This window comes from Channa argus, chromosome 14 (genome assembly GCF_033026475.1).
Source record: "Channa argus isolate prfri chromosome 14, Channa argus male v1.0, whole genome shotgun sequence".
Classification (NCBI taxonomy): domain Eukaryota; kingdom Metazoa; phylum Chordata; class Actinopteri; order Anabantiformes; family Channidae; genus Channa; species Channa argus.
Genome location: NC_090210.1, coordinates 10781448 through 10801928, shown reverse-complemented (window position 1 = coordinate 10801928; position 20481 = coordinate 10781448). Strand labels below are relative to the sequence as shown.

At 38.7% G+C, this 20481-nt stretch overlaps 1 protein-coding gene across 3 annotated transcripts; it reads right to left on the bottom strand.

Annotated features, from left to right (window-relative positions):
- Positions 1 to 881: 881 nt before the first annotated feature.
- sugt1 (SGT1 homolog, MIS12 kinetochore complex assembly cochaperone) lies at positions 882 to 17907 on the bottom strand. Of its 3 annotated transcripts, none has more exons than XM_067475024.1 (13): positions 17757 to 17907; positions 17604 to 17652; positions 17044 to 17134; positions 15844 to 15913; positions 15521 to 15591; positions 14325 to 14378; positions 13094 to 13119; positions 12864 to 12889; positions 12509 to 12605; positions 11059 to 11166; positions 3915 to 4005; positions 2822 to 2994; positions 882 to 1609 (listed from the first exon to the last, which is right to left on the bottom strand). In XM_067475024.1, the coding sequence occupies exons 1-13, from the start codon at positions 17768 to 17770 to the stop codon at positions 1508 to 1510; spliced, it is 972 nt and encodes a 323-aa protein (XP_067331125.1). In that variant the 5' UTR covers positions 17771 to 17907; the 3' UTR covers positions 882 to 1507. The 3 variants fall into 3 exon arrangements, with proteins under 3 accessions (XP_067331125.1, XP_067331126.1, XP_067331127.1); XM_067475025.1 differs by having other exon boundaries at positions 12864 to 12886; XM_067475026.1 differs by having other exon boundaries at positions 17604 to 17649; positions 17757 to 17900.
- Between the last annotated feature and the right edge of the window lie 2574 nt (positions 17908 to 20481).

Sequence of the window (20481 nt, the reverse complement as noted above, 5' to 3'; positions counted from 1 at the left end):
GCTTTATTTGCAGACACCCTCTCTCTTTCAGGCTCAGACACTTTTCAGTGTTTTTGGAAGTGTCACATCTGGTAGCTGCTCCAAAGAGACGAGCAGAGAGAAGTTTCCTGAATTCTTTAATGTGAGAGTTGCAGCTCTAGAACTCTTTAATGAGACTAAAGACTCTGTAGCCGTCACGCTCCCAGATCTTACCCACGATGCAAAGCGCTTAGCTTCTTTTGATGTCACAGAGCTGCCTTAGGCAGGGGTAGGGGGTAAGCATGGGGGCGATGTGTTGTGTGTGTAAGGGATAGTGGAGGAGAGTGTGTTTGTGTGTATTTGAGAGAGTGTGTGTTATAAATCTAAGAGTTCCAGTGCAACAAACGGGTGTTTGATCGTCACGAGAGATGAAACGATGTGTGATGAATTTAACACTTAACTCAGTGTGAGAGGCTTGATGATGCGGTTAGGAGGCTGATCCATATTAATGCTCTCTTGCTTGGGCAGGACGCCCCCTCACAGTTACAGCAGCTGCATACATGTAGTTGGAAAACGGGAGGCGGCTGCTCTACCACATTTCTGATTGTAAAACTCCACACACTACCTCAGGGTTGCACCCCCACCTGCTAACCAAAAACTCCAAGCTGTCTGAGTTGATACCGTGATCGGAAACTGAGATACGCAAACCTCACTCTTGAGCTGTCAGCCATATCACAACTGGCTGCACTCATATCACTAATGCCTCATTTCATCCCTAACAGCACATAATCACACAACACGGTTTCCTCTCATAATACATTGCTGTTTGTTTCATTTTTTGCATTTGATGAATCCCTTCGGAGACTTTCCAACCTGTCCAAAAATGTTTCCAGAGACAATGAACCATAAAACATGACACAAAATTTATGAGCCAAACAACAAATCTTTTATTTACAACAAAGCCGGTATCAAACATTCGGCTAAGCCACTGGCTAACAAGTCACAGAGATTCAAGACAAGTTAGTTTGCAGAGTACTGCTATTTACTTTCTACTGAATATAAAGGGAAAAAAAGACTGCTAGAGCAAAGAAATGCATTCATAGCAATCATTTTAGGGCATTTTTAAAACTTTATACAAGTGCTGATAATAGAGAGTCATAAAATGCTCCCAAATTGAAAGGCTATGGGTGTTTTGAGAAGATAGGCAGAGGAAAAAAAGGGAAGAAGATGAAGTTTGAATTGGAGCATTTTAGGCCTGGAAATGTCAACTGCATTGAAATTCAGACCGCAGTCTCCTTTTGAGTTCACTAGCCTTAAAAAAAAAATGAAAATCAGATACTGTAAATTAGTCAGTTCAACAGATTATTTTAATTAATTATTGCAGAGAATAGGCTTTGTGTGGTTCAGAGCAACAACACAACTAAAGGGGTAGGGAATGGGTGGGGGCAAGCAGTCTGCAGAGCAATAAGAACCCACTGGAGCTCAGTGCAAAAATATGAAGAAAGATGGTGTCAGAACAGAGGAGAAAAGAAGTAATGAAGGGAAATGATCAGTACTTCTTGAACTCTACGTCTTCCGGTGGAGTCATTTCCACTGTTCTCTTGCCCACATCTCCCCAGTTGGTGCTAAGGACTGTACCACCTGACTCCATCTGCACAGAGAGGAAAGAGACAGAACAGTGGAATGTAACAGTGAAATAAATAAAAATAAAGGTGGAGGTCCACTGCAGCAGTTTTCCAACAGTCTTGATGAACAAGGTAGATTCTTCTAAACTAATTATTAATTTTAATTTACTTCTTTTTCTCATAATACGCTGAAAATCAAATCATTTAAAATGCTGATTTTCATATAAGCTGACCTTTAGTCTCTTTAGTCCCTTTAGTCCTGTACTCTCGGTTGTTCAAACCAATGCAGACATGACTACTTGACATGAATGTTAAAACTCAATCACTTTTAGGCTGCTATGTTGGTAATTCCAGCAAATCCTATTTCAGCTGAATGGTTTGGATGACATCATTAACAAAACAGAATTTTAATTCACTCGTTTAGCTGCACAGTGAGTTAACGCTGCTACACTCCTGCATTTATGGCATTACTTTACATGAACATGATGTGTGGATAACACAGGTACAGATAAATAGCTGTGTTTCTGCCTTCATTTGAGGAAAACTGCAGTTTGTCTTAGACTTGTGACTGTACTATAGCTTATGCTAATTTTGCACTCAAGACCTAAAAAGGAAAAAAACAACAACAACAACAAAAAAAACAAAAACACAATTTTGATTAGTTTTTAAAAACTGTCATCACTTAACTCTGTGTGCCACCACAATGGAATTAAAATTACATGTTAGAAGAGCAACAGCATCAGCTTTGGTGCTGTGTGTCTACACCGGAGCCTTCAGGTCCGTAGCAAAGTTTAGGTCGCAGACTTTTTGAAAACGCTCAGCACCTAACACACAGAAACTGTGGTTAAACGCATTAGCAGTTCAAGACCATTTTGACAGGGGTGGCTAGTCTGGGGCAAGTAACACCAAGCTGGTTGCCCCAGTAGATTCCAATGTAGTCTGCAAAACCTAATTTGTTCCTTTCTGAGGTCTAACTATCATGTTGCTAAGTGCCAAGTTGGCAAGACCCATAAATAAAAAAGATTAACTGCTTTCGGCTTGTCCCTTCAGAGACGTGCATGATGTGTTCGGGCATGATTTGGCATGAGTTTGCTTATACACTGGATGCCCTTCCTCCCACAACCCTCCCATTTTAACCAACCACTGGTTAGCATGGATATAAGCACACTGGCAAAAACTAAACAAAGAAAAAACCAAAAAAAAAAAAAAAAAACAGGTAACTTCAGATTAAAACTTACAAAGGACTTGTTCATGGCTCGCTTGACCTCATCTGAGCCATCTGAGTAGATCTGCTGGAAGAGCTTGTTGAGTGCTGCATCTCCTTCTAGGTTCTCGTTTTTCTCCTCCTCACTGATGTCGACCACCATCTTGTCCCATTTGCATGTGTAGTGGGATGATGATGGGTACTGATCTGAAGAAGAAAAGAGAAAGTGTTAAAAATGCTGCAATACACTTAACATAGATTTAGGGAGATTTGAAACTAGCTGAGAGGTATTTGAAATAACATTATGTAGATCTGAAAACCTTGATACAAATAGCTTACTCGTTTTAAGAAACAATGGATATGTTCATAAGTAATTTGCCCTTTATCATCACATCACACTAAGATTTAGAAACTGGCACATCTGAATTTTTTTTGCTGACTTTGCTACTGCATCATCCAACTCAGATACTGAGGGATCACATTGTGATTTCATTTGTATATTTTCAGGGTGCAATATACCCACTATAATCCCAACAAGAGATAGAAAGGGCGGGCGGAGAAATGTAATCCAGACACAGATTTGCATAAATAAAGTGCCAGACACACAGAAGACATATTTAGGCCAAGTGTGGACATCAGGCAATGTGATCCTATAACATCAGATGTCATATCATGATCAAATGTAACACTAGTCACAGTTATGAGCAGCCACTTATAAAAAAGGCATCCTAGAGGCGGAGCTGGTTGCCTGAAAAGGATAGTTCAGCTGCCCACTTAACTTCTACTCCCACTTCAACACACACATACACAGTTACATAAGTAATTAATCCTGTCAGTAATAGGAATGTGTGGGCTGAAATACTGAGTCATTTCTTGCTGTCGTACCTTTCTCTCTCCCTGCCTACTTTCACCGTCAGACTAATGAAAGACTCTAGCAGGGCTTGACTGCCCACTCTCATTTTAGTGCGGAACAGACAAACACAGAAGCTTATATTGATCTTTGCAGAGAGCGCGAGAGAGAGAGAAAAATATGAAGAGGTTGAGAAGGGAAGGGAGGCAGAGTGATGTGAGTGGAGACAGGGGGGTAGTTGGGGGAAAGAGCGTCAATGCTGAAGCTATAGACTGACTAGAATTGAAGTGTTTGATGTTAGACTCCTGGCCTTCTCCCTCCAGCTTCTCCCATCTGATGGCATCTGTCTTCTTCATCTTGATCTCTACCTGACAGAGGAGGAAAGGGGAGGAAAGAAGAGGGAAGAAGGGAGAGAACAGTGTTACAGAACGGACTTCTTTGTGTTGCGGGACAAAAATAACACTTCCATTAGTGAGACATCTTAAAAATACAGGACATCAGATCATTATTGAGGCCAGAGAGACGATTCAGAGCTGTCGTCAGCTCAGCCTGCGAGTGTGTGTGCGTGTGTGTGAGAGAGAGAGAGAGAAAGACATCAGGGATATGCGGGGGCACAGCTCAATCTCAAACCTCACTGACAGACGTACTGCACTAACGAGATGCCTGTCAGCCAGAGGGCCAGCGTGAGAGATGGAGCAGGAGTAGGAGGTGGAGGGAGGAGTAAGGGGGTTCCTAATTCCACACAGCAGCGACTGATCATTACACCAAGAGGACATGGGAGAGGAGGAAACAATGAGTGAAGAAAGGACATGGACACACACTTTTAACATTAAGCTGCATTGACAGGGCACATACCAGTGAGACACGCAAGCTAATAGTGCGTGTTTGAAAGACAGAACTGGTTATGTCGGAGCAATTAGGGAAAAGTTCTGCTCTGCTGGGCGATGTGATGATTCATTTATGAGGGTATGTCAGATAAGAAGGGAGGAACCATGAACTGGCCATGGTTAGAGACAAGGAGGCAAAGAGGCTGATTGGTACTGAGTGAAGCTTGAGTGAAGGGAGCAGATTGAGGGAAATAAGACTGCATGATCGCTGCTACCTTCCACTCTGAGGTGAGCTACTGTGAGTAGCGGGTACACTGATAGATCACTTTGGTATGTGTCAGCGCTTTCGGTCCCACAAAGGGCCTTATGCACAGCGAGGCATCTGTGCAGTGTCCGAAATTAACTTTTTGGCTCACCTGACTGAGGAACTAAAAAACGAAGATCTCCACTGAGAATACAAGTTACTGGCCAAATAATTCATGTTCACCTTTCAGTTTGTTGTACAACTTTTTCAATACCAGTTTCTGCATACAATTAAATTGTGTGTTAATTTAAATGCCAATGGATCTTTTCCTATTGTTATTTTTCATGCCTGGGTGACTTTGGACCTTTCTCAAAATGAGGCCCTTCAAATATCTGTAGATTTGAATTCCAACAAGATCAGACTACTTGTTGGTAGTTCTTTCAAACAAATATTTCAGAAATGAACTTAACTTAATCAGCACTGCAAACATTGTTTGAGGTGGGAGAAGTTTTTTTTGTTCTGGAGTTAAAAGTCCAGTTTATTTACTGCTTAGAAAAAGCTCATTATTCATATAATGAGGTGATGTGTACATATTATTAGATTCTTAAATAAAAGGTCAGATGAACATTCTTGTGTCTAAGAAGAAAACGGTGCATTTTGGTATGAAATAGACAATTCTCAAATTCAGCTGTGTGCACACAAAGTCACAGCAACATCAATGGTGATTTGTTAAACCCCACTGATACATTTTCAGGGTTATCCCTCTTTGTCAAAGTAGTTCGCACTTGATGAAGTCATTTCAAGCGTTAGTTAGTTTTTTGTTTAGTTTTTTGACAGATACACCTGCAATCAGGGCACAGTTGCTAAACTGTTCATAGTCTCATGGTGCTTTGAAGATTTCAGTAGGTATCAAAGTGCTGATTTGCAAGGCCAGTTCTAATGGGCAATGGATACTGCTAATTGGTGTTCAGTCACATTACAGTTCTTCAGATCAAGTCTGTTGTTTGTAGATTTTTTCGTTACCTAGGTGGATTCAGTTTCATATTCTGATAGTAACAGTAGCAGATAGGAAACAGATAGTAAAATAATCTTAATCCAGCCTTCTTGCCCACTTGCAACAAGGCAGCAAATTATGAGCCTGTCTGCCCATTTTAATAGGATTTGTTAATAAACATAGATAGTATTTAAATTAAAACAGAAAACGATAGCAGGCCAAGCAATTTAAATATCATTGTAAAATTACCAGCCAGTTGCAGGTGCCATTTATTGTCTTGAGTGTTTTTGTACTGCAAAGTGCAGCAGAACTCAAGCCAAGGGTGTGTGTGTGTGTGTGTGTGTGTGTGTGTGTGTGTGTGTGTGTGTGTGTGTGTTTCTGTGCGTGCTCCTGGGCCATACAACATTAATCTGCTGCCACATCTGTGTTTCCTGGCTTTTAGGAGACATGGCAGGCCAGGCGCCCTCTGTGTGTGTGTGTGTGTGTGTGTGTGTGTGTGTGTGTGTGTGTGTGTGTGTCTCTCTGTATGCGTTTCTGTGTGTGTGACAGAAGAAGAGATGGTTTTAAAAGCGAGGTGACAGCACAGCCAAATGCAGGGGCCACCACCGAGGACCTCAGGGGCTGGACTATACAATACTACACAACAAACACAGAGTATTTAGAGAGGGGCACCGGGGTGCTGTTACTTGTGAAATGTTTTTGTCAGATGTTCCCCAACCCCAAAAGATACAGACACGGACACAAACGACTCCTCTTCTCCCCTCATCTCCCCTCTTGTCCCAGATGCCTGCAGATTTCAAAATAAACTAAAGAGATACATAAATGAAATAAATATAAACATTCTTAGATGTTGACAGGCATGCAAATTAAAGAGGGGAGATGCTACTTTAGCCATTTGGTAAAAAGAGAAGAGTTTGAAACTGAATGAAGGAGTGAGCGTGGATTCTAAATTGCTTTTGATGTATCTACATGCACGGCTCTAAGTGTTTGTGTGTGCACGCATGCGCCTCAGCCGTCTGTTCTGATCAAACACACTAGTGTGTAATTGGCTCCCCGTTGTCGTGGTGACCCCTGCGGTTGGAATGTCTGTCTTAGTGGAGGACAGGAGGAGGTCGCACTGACGATAATGTGCTATAGATGACACTTGTGTATGCAGACACAGAGCAAATACTTTGTTTAGATAGCATGTGTGTGAAAGATTAGTGTTCAATCTCTGAATTTGCATTTGCTTGCATGTGTGTACATGTGTGTGCACGTGCATGCAAGCTCACGCCTGGCTTAGCCTTCTCCTGCTAAGTTGTCTTTAAAGACAGTGAGGAGATGAAGCGTAAACATTGGAACGAAGAGTGCAGAGCAGCCTATTACAGAGACAGACAGACTAACACTGGCTAGGAATCAACAGCACCGAGGGCAGTGCTTTTCACTTTTTTTTTTTTAAATGCTCATTAGGGATGCATGCCAATCTGGGGTAACTTGATTTGCTGATACTGTTGTTCATTTGAATGTTTTCTCCCCCCAGTGGCTCCTTAGCTTAAGAAAAATGAAATGGCTCCAAAAAATTTAAATGAGACATGCATCCAGAAAGCGTCTGTCTTTGTTGGGGTGTCTCACAATATTGTGCGTGTGTGCGTGTACTTTACCTGTGGAGTTTCTTAAGAGTTCGGGGGGTTTATTCTGTCTTGAATGCTGTCTTTACTGCAATTACCAATAAGAACTTATGAGCTGTCTGTGTGTTAGTATCCATGTGTACCCGCGGAGCCCAGTGGACCAGGGAACAGTCAGGGCTTTGTGGAAGAGAAGGAGAGTTTGAACACCCTCTTTCGTTATCCTAGAGGTAGGTATGTGTGTATGTGAGCGAAAAAGAGGAAAGAAAGTGTGTGTGTGTCTGTGAGGGGGCATAGAGAGACTGACAAATAAAAGACAAAAGGTAAATGAGGAGGAAGAAGAAAAAACACACTGTAGAGAGATGAGGGGGAGTCTAAGTCCGTCTTCATCTGTGGTCTCTCTAAGACTGAGCCCTTGTTTAAGCTGCAACCCACGAGCACCTCTGGTATTTGGTGTCTGCCGTTGCCATGGAAAAGTGAGAAAGCAAGCGTTTTTAAGAGGGGGCACTTTCTGTGCAGGTCAGCCTCTACACGGCTGAGTGTAGCCAGTGGAAATAATTCAAACAATACAAACCTCAGGTTACCTAACGCTTCTATTAAATTTCCCATCATCTTTACACAACACAGGCACCGTACAGTCTTTAATTGCAGCACCTGTGATCATGAACTGCCATTTCATTCCCTCTTTGGCCTTGCTGTAAAATACAAATATCAACAATGCTTTCAGAAGCTCAGTGGCTTATATAGTTTGGGGAATTTCACAGTTAGGACCACAAACACTTTTTGTGTCTCTGCTTGTTCTTAGGCACTTTGCAATTGTAACAAATAACAATTTTTAAAAAGCTGAGTATAGGACGATTTTTAAAGTACTTAAAAAATGGTTTAAATAAATAAGATCAGTATGCAATGCATGCCAACAAATAGATTTCAAAAAACTGCTTAAAAGCACAAAGTTGTTTTCATTCCCAAACCACAGTTTATCTCAAAACAACTGCCTAACAATGAGGGACTGAGACAAAAATTTGCATTTGTGCCAAGTCTGATCTCTACACAATACTAATGTTACCTAAAGTATCCCAGTTGTAAAGATGCTACATTTGTTTTAATGAAATGGCCAAAACCAAACACTTTTATGCTTGTTCACTGACAATTTCCTGGAATTTTAGCAAGTTTTTGCAAAGTGTTTGAGTGTATTGGATATGCATTTTTACAAAATGCTACATAAATAATAGGTGGAAACATGTTACCACAGATTTATTATGTATGCTGGCTAATTTTGGAAGGTCATATAATTTGCAGCTGTCAGCTCTGTGTAGAAAATTCTCAGCTGCAAATGGAATTTACAAGAGCCACAATGACAGCAGGTGTGGGAAAAAAAAAAATGTGACAGCTTATCGACATTCGACAGACAATAGCTGCATCACATAAATATATCAAGACAGGTTAGACAGATTACTCAATTTTCTAAAAATAAATAAGTAAAAAGATACACACATTAAAACCCTAACATTTAAAAAAATAATATAGATGACCATAGATTAGATTTGAGATCAAACAAGCAGGAGGTGAGAAGTTAAATATGAACACGATAGTATTTGAATAGAAAACTACAACAGATTTCATCAGTGCTATTCTGTTTGTACATGTCATTTATATAGCACATTTTACTGCATTTACCTCAGCATCCTAGTGAAATATCAGCTGTATTGATACCTTCCTTCCACTTTGCTTCACTTGTGTGGGTGACTTTACATTTCTTTTTCATTTGCCATAAAGGTCGTATACTATATATTGGAGCTTATAGAAATAGTCCTAAAGACTAATGTGTTTTATAAGATATAAACCTTTACCATATGTGAAGTTTACCTTTTGCTTAAGTTAGGACCAACTTTTATGAACTATTTAAACAAATCTTATGACCTATATATACATCTGTGGGGCACTTCTAGATCAGGACGCAACTGTGTACTGAGCTGCTTCCTTGGAAGGCAACAAGTTTAACATGTACAAATGCAAGAACAAATTAGATAAAATATGCAGGGCACATTTGTATTTTATTTGTAAATTTAGTCTAAGTTGTCCAAAGAAATCTGCCCTGACATTTGACAATACTTGACAGTCAATGACTTATAAGGTATTAAGAATTTAAAAGGATCGTTTTATTGAATCTACTATGTATCTATGTGTCTGTGTGTCTGTGTATCTGTGTATCTATCTATCTATCTATCTATCTATCTTCCTATTGATCCACAGGCTAATATCTGACAGAGGCCTAAAACCTGAATCAGCATGAATCCGGCCTGTGCACTCATTAGCCCACATACTTGATAATTAGCCTACAGTAGAAGCACTCTTCCTACTCATTAGGTCCATAATCACTGAGGAACTCTCAGCAACTGCAGCCCTAATAAAAGTGCGTGTGTGTGTGTGTCTATGTGTAGGAGTGAGGATCTATGCATATGTGTGAATCTCCTGTTAGCTACTAAAATAAACTGCACCAAGATCTCCACAGGAGCCATGCAGTATACAGCAAGTGGATTTTCTTTTTACTACTAAGCTACAGAAAGCTTTCTTGGCATTAAGGAATGATACACAGTGACAGCCCGCGTTATACAGCATTAAATTGTTGAAAACATTAAGATGTTAATCTTAAAGTGCTAACTCAATCAGGCACAGTTTCAATATGTTGCTATAATTCACATTTGTATAGTTGTTTTGATTTGCTTTTTTTCCAGTTTGATATTGGATTTGTTTGTTTTTTTTAACAATGTACTCACACAAAAAGTAATTAATGATCAAATGTTAAGAACATAAAAGCTTGGATATACAGAAATCGTGGGTGCATTGAAAAAAAAATGCATTTCAGAGCTGAAGGGGCTGCTTTTGTCCAGTGTGTGACATTACTGGATCATATTTTATTTATAGCAATATAATAGAAACTACTAGCATAGCAAGGCCACTTTTTGTTGACTTTAAAAAGATCAGTTGAAGCTTACTGAGGAGAAAACCACCACTGTCCAATAGCCTTGTAACACGGTAACAGGTTATCCAAGGATCATATTTTCTCATACCCTTGTCCAGAGATGGACATGGACAGTAGATGCTGGCACTACTATTCATGTAGCAATTAGGGATGAAGACAGGCTCCATACATGCTCACTTCAATACATGAAGGCAAATCTGAACAGTACTGTGTAATATGTCTGACTAAACATTTGAAAAAAATATGTGTAAATGTTTCACATTAGCAGTGTCAAGGATGTTGGTTTTTGGTTTTTTTTGTTTTTTTTAACAGAAATTCAATTAATGATATATCGGAACAGCTGGTTTACTTCTCTGGCACATGTGCAGCTAATGCACCAGGGATGTGGATAGTACGTGCTGACACAGAAAAGTTTGTACTGCAAGAAGCTATCTGAGCAGTGAACTGGGGTGATGATAAACTTTATGTTATGAATGCTGAAATGCAGAAGCTGGTGTCAACTAAACTATATCCTGTAAAAATTACTAATTGGTTAGTTGTTATACCATGAATTATCATGTTTTCTAATTTCCTGATTTATGAACATGTCATTTGACTGACTAAAATGAATTTTAAATGAATGTTGAACCTGTCAAAAACATGTCCAGTCATCAGAAATGTATGTGAGAGTGTAACATCTACACAGCTGCCAAAACAAAATCTCTTCCTAAAAGTGGACTGTTGAATTTATACAAGTTCTAATAAATGGCTGAATGGATGGCTGTGGTACCTTGGTGCTGAGAATCTTGAAGCTGCTCTGTTGAGGGTTGATGGGATGCAGGAGGTGGAGGTGGAGATTGTAGTTGTCCCCTGACACCAGCTGAATAGTGGCACTGAGCTGAAGACACCCAAAACAAGAGACATTAAGGAGATATCTCATTGCCTGCCTTTAGGCTCAGCTGTAAGCAATTAAGGAAAAAACTTATTTTAAGAAGTCTTACTTAAGACCTGTTTTTAAACAGTTGCATTAATATTTGATAATTCTCGGCATTCAAAACCCATAATGTGGTAAACAACGTTAGGAAAACACACAAAACATTAAAAAAGATAAGGAGTCTGTGTGTGTGTGTGTGTGTGTGTGGGGGGGGGGGGGGGTTCAGGTGTCAGCATGTCTATAAGATTAATCATTTAATGTGACAGCCAGGGGTATCCTCACTGTGTCCCCTTCAGCCACAAAGTGACCAGTGATGAGAGGGGGTCAGACAGCTCCTAACACCCTGTCACTCACTGGGACTGGGTGGCTGACTGGGTGGGTGGCTTGCTGGTTTTGAGGGACATGGCCTTGGCTGTGGCCCAAATGTTCACCGGCACATTGCTTGGAAAATGTTGCACCCACATAGAGAGCTCTGCTTGTTATTGTATGTTTTTAGGACACACATTACATCACTTCAACTTACAATTCTTGTAACGACTTTGCTAAAATTGACTCTCCGATTTGGAACCAAATAAATGCAAGAAGTAGTTCATCTGGGATAAAAGCTTAGAAAGTTAGCTACAGTAGCCTTTGAGCAATTTCCACAAAACTATCACAACCTTAATATTCATTTCCAGTTGAATTCCTTCACTGTCTGTAGGTATACAGCTCTGCATACTCAGTCACGAGGAGAAAAAAAATGGAACTATAGCCTTTCATCTTAAATTTCTTTTGTATATACTGACCTAGTAAAAAATATATGAACTTATCTGTACTTTGCTCCACAGATGGAGTTTAACAAGTTACTGTGTGATTCAGAGTGAATTAACTATTTCTTTTGAAATGGGGTAAACTCAGTTTGTTATTCTATTAGGAAAGACAAAGCTTTTCCCTGGGGTGCCCTGCAGTCACTCATCTGAGAGAGGGAAAGACAGAAAGAAAAGAAAAAAAAAAAGAAAGAATTTATCCCTGGAGGACTCTATGGATGATTCTAGATCAGTTATGGCTTCTATCTACCTACAATTAGGAGGTTGAAGAACCTAGGGAGGGTAAATCGTTCTTATATCTGTACTTTGGGGGCAATGTTAACAAGGCACCACTGGAGGCATAGTTGGTCCCATAGGGAGAGTATGTATGCGTGTATGAGACCCATCTAATGGGCCCCCCTGAGGAAAAAAACAAGAGCTAACCCATCTGTATTTCACATACGCATAAAGAGAAAACACAGACTCCTACTTCAACATGACATTCAAGTGTGTGTTTATACCTCTTTTTCCATGAAGCTGACACACACACCATCCTTGGGTACATTTTTCACCATGACTGTGACAATGACTTGAGATTCTGTTTGGTACCAGTCATGTCTGCAAGAAACAAACACAAACATCAAGAAGCCAGAATAACATAAATTGTTATTATAAATATATATCTTTTTTCAGTTTTGACCATTATTATGAGAAGTAGATTATGCAAACCTTATGAGTCCAAAAAAAAGCAGCTGATCATTACATACTTATATAGATTGAATCTGCCTTGTAAATATGCAGTAAAAGTGCAGTAATTAATAAAATAAGCAGTAAAAACATAAAACAAATCCATACATAAAACATATTTGCACTTACTTCACAGGTGGAACTGTTGGTGTCTGCTGGGTCATTCAGCCCCCGAGATGGGATGACAATTAGAGAGTAAAGTGTGGTGAAAATGCAGAGACATTAAAAAAAGCACACAAATGAGAAAAATAAGTAACAACAAAAGGAGCTTAGTATGGCTTTTCTCTTTGAAGCAGCAGCATAAAGAAAACTGATACTGATTGCAACACTGCCCCCTAGTGGCCATACAAGAAACTCACCGTGTTGACGCTGTACTGTGTCTGATCTGTAGAAAAAAGTAAAATGGGTTTGTGATAGGTGGAATCATTTATTGCACACTGACACTGCCTAAAACAAATTTTTACTCTCTAAATGATGATTATTGCAAAGCTATAAAAACACAACTGCTAATCTAGCACTCTAGTATGTAGTCAGATACACACAGCTCCCAGCCTTGCCACCAGTTTGTTTACTGGTCTATCCACGCCCATTAGAAGCCCTGTGAGCTGAAGCAAGTCTGATCACCGTTTACCAGCATGCTATCATACATTATTCACTGACTTCATTACACAGAGGGAGAGAGAGGGAATGCAGAGAGAGGGAGAGTTGAGATGATAGGGGAAGTTTTAATGTTGTCTTAATGAGGTCACGTTTGAAATGGTGAGAAAGGGAAGCTGTTATGGAAAAAAGCTGCATGTGTGCTTGAATGTCTGTAAGTTTTGATATAAGCCAGATGCTACTTGAGATGGAGTAAGGATGTGCTGTGTGTTATGGTTGGTAGTAAACACACTGTCACCTGAAGAAACAACATTTGCTCCTGGTGTGAGCACAAGCAAACACAAGTAAGGAACTTTAAAGTTTTGGGGCAGAGAGGAAGGAGTGTGTGATTTACACCCTGATGTGCATGTGTGCTGTCTGTGAGCAGGCTTATGAAGGGGCTGGGTCTCATCAGGGGCTTTTCAAACATCACTAACGTTAACACTGATGAATCATACTGCTCCTGGGAGAGCGTGTGCATGCGGGTGTATTGCATGTTTGTCAAATCTTGTGCTCTTGTTTACTTGAGATGATCCAGAGGGCCCAGGCATCACCAGCAAACAGACACACACCACCACAACACGGAATGCATCTTTTATTAGACTAAACAGCTCTGCCTAACTGTGCCACTGTGAGCACAAACTGTATATGTGTGTGATATGCGTGTTCATTTTCATTAGTTTGATCAAATATGCTGATAGGCTCCCTGACTGTGCCATTTATCTTAGTGCTTGATAGTACTAGAAAATGTTGTGTGCAAATCAGAGGGCAATAGCTTATAAATTTAACATTATTAACAAAATTAATTGATTTTATTGAAATAAAATGGACAGAAAACAGTTATAGATATTTTAATACAATGGACAGAAAACAGTTATAGATATTTTCATAAACCTAAAGACTACTTCTAAATGTATATCTAATCTTAATAATATGCTGATATGGGCTACTTACCTCCCATCATCTCCTCACAACGTCTGATCCAGACCTCAAATGTTTTGTCAGAAACTGTAGGAATCAAATAAATAAATAGAATCTATTTATCTATTTATTTATCTAATCTATTTAGAAATATAATAATAATAATAATAATAATAATATTAATAATAATAATAATAATGACAACCTAGCAACTACATTAGAGAAATTTGTGAAAATGGCCTTAGTGAAGCCTCAGTAGAGTCAAAAGTGTTCTGACAAGGCAAGGCTAACGTCATTTATTTATTAGGTTTGTTGACAATGCAGAAAGTAAAAAAATGGCTTACTAAATTTTTTAGATATTTTTTATCTTCTTCTACAGTCAGATTCACATACATGCAGATTGTTATACACAGTACTGTGTAATACACAGTATATTAAGACAACAAAGTCCTATAAGGCCACCACTCCAGAAAGGATCAAAAGCATGGCTACTGTCTATTAAAATCTAGCCATTCCTTGATGAGAGCATTGATATTACAAAAAATAGAAACAAAGACATCAAACTACTCAGCCCTGCTGAAATATCTGTAGGGCCCAGCACAGAAAATAACATTTTATAATAATGTTATTACACCTGTGCTAAACCTATTCTAGAAGAATTTGCAAGATTTTACATTATAATGTTTTGTTGCTTTTCAGCTTATTATGTGAATGTTTACCATTTGTGTGTACATTATATTCATACAAACCCCCAATAAAAACACATTTGACAACAAAAGCAATGCAAAAAGGGAGTGAAGGGGACTAGGATATAGCAGGATATGGCAAAAAAGCTGTTATAGACATACAGATTCTGTCACTGGCTTATAGTTATAATGACTCCAAAATGGCAGTCTTGCTGTGTTAAAAGCAGGTGAAACACTGTTACTAGAGCATTATTTAAAAAAATTAATAAATAGACATGCAAGACAATTATACTGTGCACTACAATAAAATGATTTACACTTGCACAGGTTGGTACAAACCTTAACTTATGAATCATACACCTTAAAAAACAAACCTGTTATCTTCAAATTGTGTCATGGCAAAGTTAGAATTAGTTAACGTTAACTATAGTATCAGTCAATAACATACACTTTGCCAAATATTATGACCTCAATTGAACAAAATTAATTCATTTTGATTTGCTTGACCTTGGTTAACCCAAAGCCAGAAAAGCCCATACTCACCATCCAGTTGGTGTCCCTGAGTGAACGCTACATGTGCTGACTCATAGTGGTTCAGGTGGTACTCTGCTATTCTGCATTTGGAAAGGGGGAGGGGGTAAAAAAAATATTACTACTTGGCAGACAAAACTTTAAATTAATGCTATAGAAAAATAAAAAAAGTTTCACTTTCATAACAGTAGAGTGTATTTGCAATATAATTTAACCTATGCAAACACTAAATTCACATATCAAATTAATTTACCAACAGTCATTTCAGTTCAGGTTATAAATTAAAACTTGTTTGAATATTTTCCTAATATTCTTTGTGATTTCACTATACACACCCTGTTCGCATGAATGCAAGAGGAAAATTAGGTTTGAGCTGTTTTGCTATCTTAGCATCCTCAGCGGCACCTTTGAAGAGAGCAAAAAACATGTTTATTATGCAGTGCATATACATTGACCCAGGCTATATCACATAGAAACAATGTATTCTGCAACTCCCAATATTCTTAGATGTATCTCAAAGGCGATTCAAACGATTCAAACTTGAGGGCCCATTTACTAGAATATACTCACATAATGTGAGCATTATTATAAAACAAAGACAATGTTAAGAACTTGTATATCTCTTACAAACCACATTTCTACTAAAGTTGGGATGCTGTGTAAATGGAAATGGAAAAAAAAAAAAGAGATAACAAAAAAATATAAATCTAAAATAGTACAAAGCCCACCTACCAAATGGTAAAACTGAGAAATTTGAAAGTTCAAAATATTTGCTCATTCGGAATTTAATACTGAAAACACATTAAAAAAAACGTTGGGATGGGGCCACGTTTACAACAACCAAAAGCACACTAGCCATTTGGGAACTAAGGAGACAAAGCTTTAATTTCAAGACTTTTTCCCTTCTCTGTTTGATATTTCAGCTGCTCAAAAGTTCTAAAGTCTATTTTTCACTTTATAATAGTCCAAATCTTTTCACACACAGCATATATTTTTTTTGCAGCTGCAGCTCATATCTATAAAGGTTGTCAAAGGACATGATGATTATTCAGAAAGTTGAGTTACAATAAAACAATGTGAAACCTATGTCTGTATTTAAAGGTAATAATGCTTCATAATGTTATGATGAAGTTATTAAACAGGGATAGGACAGCATCAATTGAACATAATAAGACGAAATACGATTTTATCTAATTTGTGGCGGGGCAACAAACATAAATCAATGTTTGGGAAACACTACAGACAGTGGTGCAACTTTATGTATTCCACTTGCCTGAACATGGAGTTTACTTGAGCCAGGCGAGGGTAGTTAAGGATGCAGTGTCTATGATGTCAAAGTAGACTTTATATTTTTGACTCAACAGACCACAGGACAGATTTTACATTTCCTCAGTCCAGTTTAAATAACCTTGGGTATTTTTCAAAAACCAGTCACAATTTCTCAGTTTCAACATTTGATGTGCTGGACCTATTTAAAATTTAAAATATTTTTGAACATGAAAACATGACTGTTAACATATACTATGTGTGCTTACAGCTGTAGTTTTTGAGAAGTATTTGGGCATAGGAACGCTGGCAAAACCACTCAGCATTGTCAGAGTCTCTGAGCAAGGCCTCATTAAGTGCCTAAGGGAAAAGAGATAGCGATTACAACAACACAGCTTACAGCACTGATTTGATTCAGAAAGAGTTGTGATGGTGATGGAACAAAAACATCAGCTGACACACACAAAAAAATATATTGTATTATTGTTTATTATTATTATTATTATTGCTTTCCACCCTAGTTAAAAAAACTCAGAAATACTGCATGTTAATGGCAGAAAAATACAACTAAGTAACGGTGGTCTTACCTTATAATCTTAACATATAGCTACTAATGATGTTCTGCTGCTTTTGCAAACTGGTACTAGCACATGTTTGCTAGCTTGGTTATTAGCTGGTTATCTTTACAGTAATTAGCAAAATCAGTGCTAACATAACAAATATTGACTTAACATCACTTTAACATGACATTATTCAGCAATACTTTGGCAAATGTGTACAATGATATAAGCTATCGACATCTGGTTTGTAGTAAGCTGACGCTGTTTACCTCCAGAGCTTTCTGTGGATCTTGATCAATGAAGCTATCGGGGAAGCTGCTAAAACGAAAGAACAGACCAACCATTAACATTCTTAATAAACACGAACGTAAGATAATATAACTTGATAAAAGAAAATGCTTCATATGCTTAGTTTTACTTGCCTTTCCGTAGCCATGGGTCTGCAGCGACTGTGCAAAGTCTTTCTGGAGTGACAGGAAAGTTCTAGATGTGGAGGCAAGTAGAAACGTGATAGCGGCCGCAGCCACAGCTACAGCACAGCACAGCACAGCACAGCAGCAGGCTGTCAACATCCTGCGGCAACACTGCTCCAAAGGCCGCTCCGCCACCCACCGGCCTGGAGGAGTCAGTGCAAACTTAACAATGGCATGAAAATACACTTCAAAAAATACATTACCGATAGCAAAATATTATAACTTATATTATATTTTATATTAAACAATCAGCCCCAACCCAACCTAATAACACCTTATAGAAAAGGCATTTCCAAGCAAAAAGCTGAACTTGAAAAAAAACATCCAAGACTTTTATTTTGAAAGTGGGTTTACTGTGTGTGTGTGTGTGTGTGTGTGTGTGTGTGTGTGTGTGTGTGTGTGTGTGTGTGTGTGTGTGTGTGTGTGTGTGTGTGTGTGCATGTGCATGTTTTAGAAAACACCCACAGCAACACTTGAGGAGAATTTCTGGACCTCCATTATAATGGGCTCCAATGGGAGTTTCAGACGGCACTCTCTCCGCTTCTGGCCAAAATACTGAAGTAAGTCTTGTCACTATGAGACAGGACACAAAAGAAAGAAAACAAAAATACCTAAATTTTAATGTGTAATTTGTTGAGGAAAGATGAAAGTTGACTGAAGAAAAGAAGAAAAAAGTTTATAACAGTTGAAGGTGAGAAGTGAGAGAGCATGTGATGTCACCCACTCTAGCTGGGCCAACATTCTGCAATACACACTAATGGAGAAGTTGGAAATTTACCAAAAATGAATTCAAACTATAACTGCGATTATTCAAAAACCGTAAAATATATTAAAAAGCGAAATAGATGGCTGATAGCAGACTCTTGTGATTTGCTGAAAGTTTGAATGGGCTCTAGGCTGAAGTATGCCCAACTAGTTAAAGTCAAATAAATGGAGAGATTCTTCAGCTTGTCCTGTTTCAACAAAACTGAAGAATCTCTCAATTTATTTGAATTAGAAATAAATGCTGAAAAAAGCTGAATATTTAAGTATAAAATATTTTCAAATGCTGAATGGAGGAGCACATGTCCTTCATAAGCTTTAAAGTTTGAACAGTGTTTCTAGCTAAAAGTGGGCTGAAGTAGTTAAGTGCCAAGAAAAACATATGGAACATGGAAATAATAATAATAATAATAATAAAGATTAGAATATTATATACTGTGAATGCTTCAGCCTTTAAAACTTTCTTGTCTAAACTCTTTTTTTAATGAGAAAAATTATCTTGTTATAATGGGAAAACATTCTCGTTTAACGAGAAAAATCTAATCGATTCTTCGAAATACTGTGTATTTAGTGGACCTATCCTCAAAGCTGCTGGTATTGTTGGTTACATGGATGCATGTGAACATTTAAATGCACTGATTAAGTCTTACTTTGTATCAGGCCTAACACATAATAAAACTCTGCTTTCACTTAGCAGCATACATGGAGATGTAGGTTTTGTTTCTCATTAAAAGGAGAAAGTTTTCTCTTTATAATAAGATATAGAGTAAAAACCTTCTTAGGGTGGCAGCCATACATTGCTGTAAATAAGTCCCTTTTTTTTGACTAAACGGTAGCCTGGAAGTTGGAGCTTAAGATAACTGTATTCTCTTGTGAAGTTGCTGTTCACACCATGTCTGCCATACTGAAGCTTGAGAGCAGATAACTCCTACCTGCCAAATACCCCATCGACAAATTCCTGGAATTTGATTTACTACACTCTGAGGCATGCTGAAAAATTAGCTCCTAGAATGTATTTCCAAAGCAAGCTGAGGGCAATGCAAACAACAGCAGTACCTAAACAAACTGACAAATTGACAAGTGCTCAACAGTGATGACTAGACTGGGTCACTGGATCTCCATAAGCACAGGTCTTGTGGAGTGTCGCTGGTATGCAGTGGTCAGTAATTACTCAAAGTTGACAAAATAACAGGGTGTTGGGGAAGGGAGCCGATCACAGTGCATCACATCTTGGTGTGCATGGAGCTGTGCGTCTGCAGAGAGTCAAAGTGCCCATGCTGGCCCCTACCACCGAAAGCATTCACAATGGATACAGGAGCATCAGAACTGTGGAGCAGTGGAACAGTAGAAAAGCGGGAAAGAGCGGGAATTTTTTTTTTTTTTACGTTGTGCAGTCAACTGGGTGGCTCAGAGATGGCACCAGAATGCAGTGGGGAAAAAGGCAAGCCAGCTACTGCAGTGAGATGCTCTGAGCATGTTCTGTTGGAAAACCTTGACTTCTGGCATTCACATAGTTGGTATAATGACATGTATCACCTACCTAAACAGTGTTGCAGATCAAGTACGTGCTTCCTGGCAATAGCATTGCCTGATGGCAATGGTCTCTTTCAGTAGTCTATCTGCCCTGCCAGTATGCAAAACTTGTGTAGGAACGTTTTGAGAAACACAATATGAGAGTTTAAGGTGTTGCCTTGGCCTTCAAATTCCCCCGATTTCAATCCAGCCTGTGGGATGTGCGGGAAAAACAAGTCACAAGACTTAAAGGACATGTTGCTGACGTCTTGTGCCAGATCCTAGAGGACACATTTAGAAGTCTTGTGGAGTGTATGCCCCGATGGGTCAGAGCTGTTTTTGTAGCTCAAGGGGGACCAACACTATATAAACAATAAGAACTATTGAGTTGCTTTGTCGT

What these genes read in the sequence shown, in the direction of transcription:
- sugt1 (XM_067475024.1), bottom strand. An exon ending in ATCCACAGAAAGCTCTGGAG is followed by an intron (nt 17,135 to 17,603) that starts GTAAACAGCGTC and finishes CTTTTCCCTTAG; the next exon opens with GCACTTAATGAGGCCTTGCT. An exon ending in CACAGTACAGCGTCAACACG is followed by an intron (nt 12,890 to 13,093) that starts GTGAGTTTCTTG and finishes TGAATGACCCAG; the next exon opens with CAGACACCAACAGTTCCACC.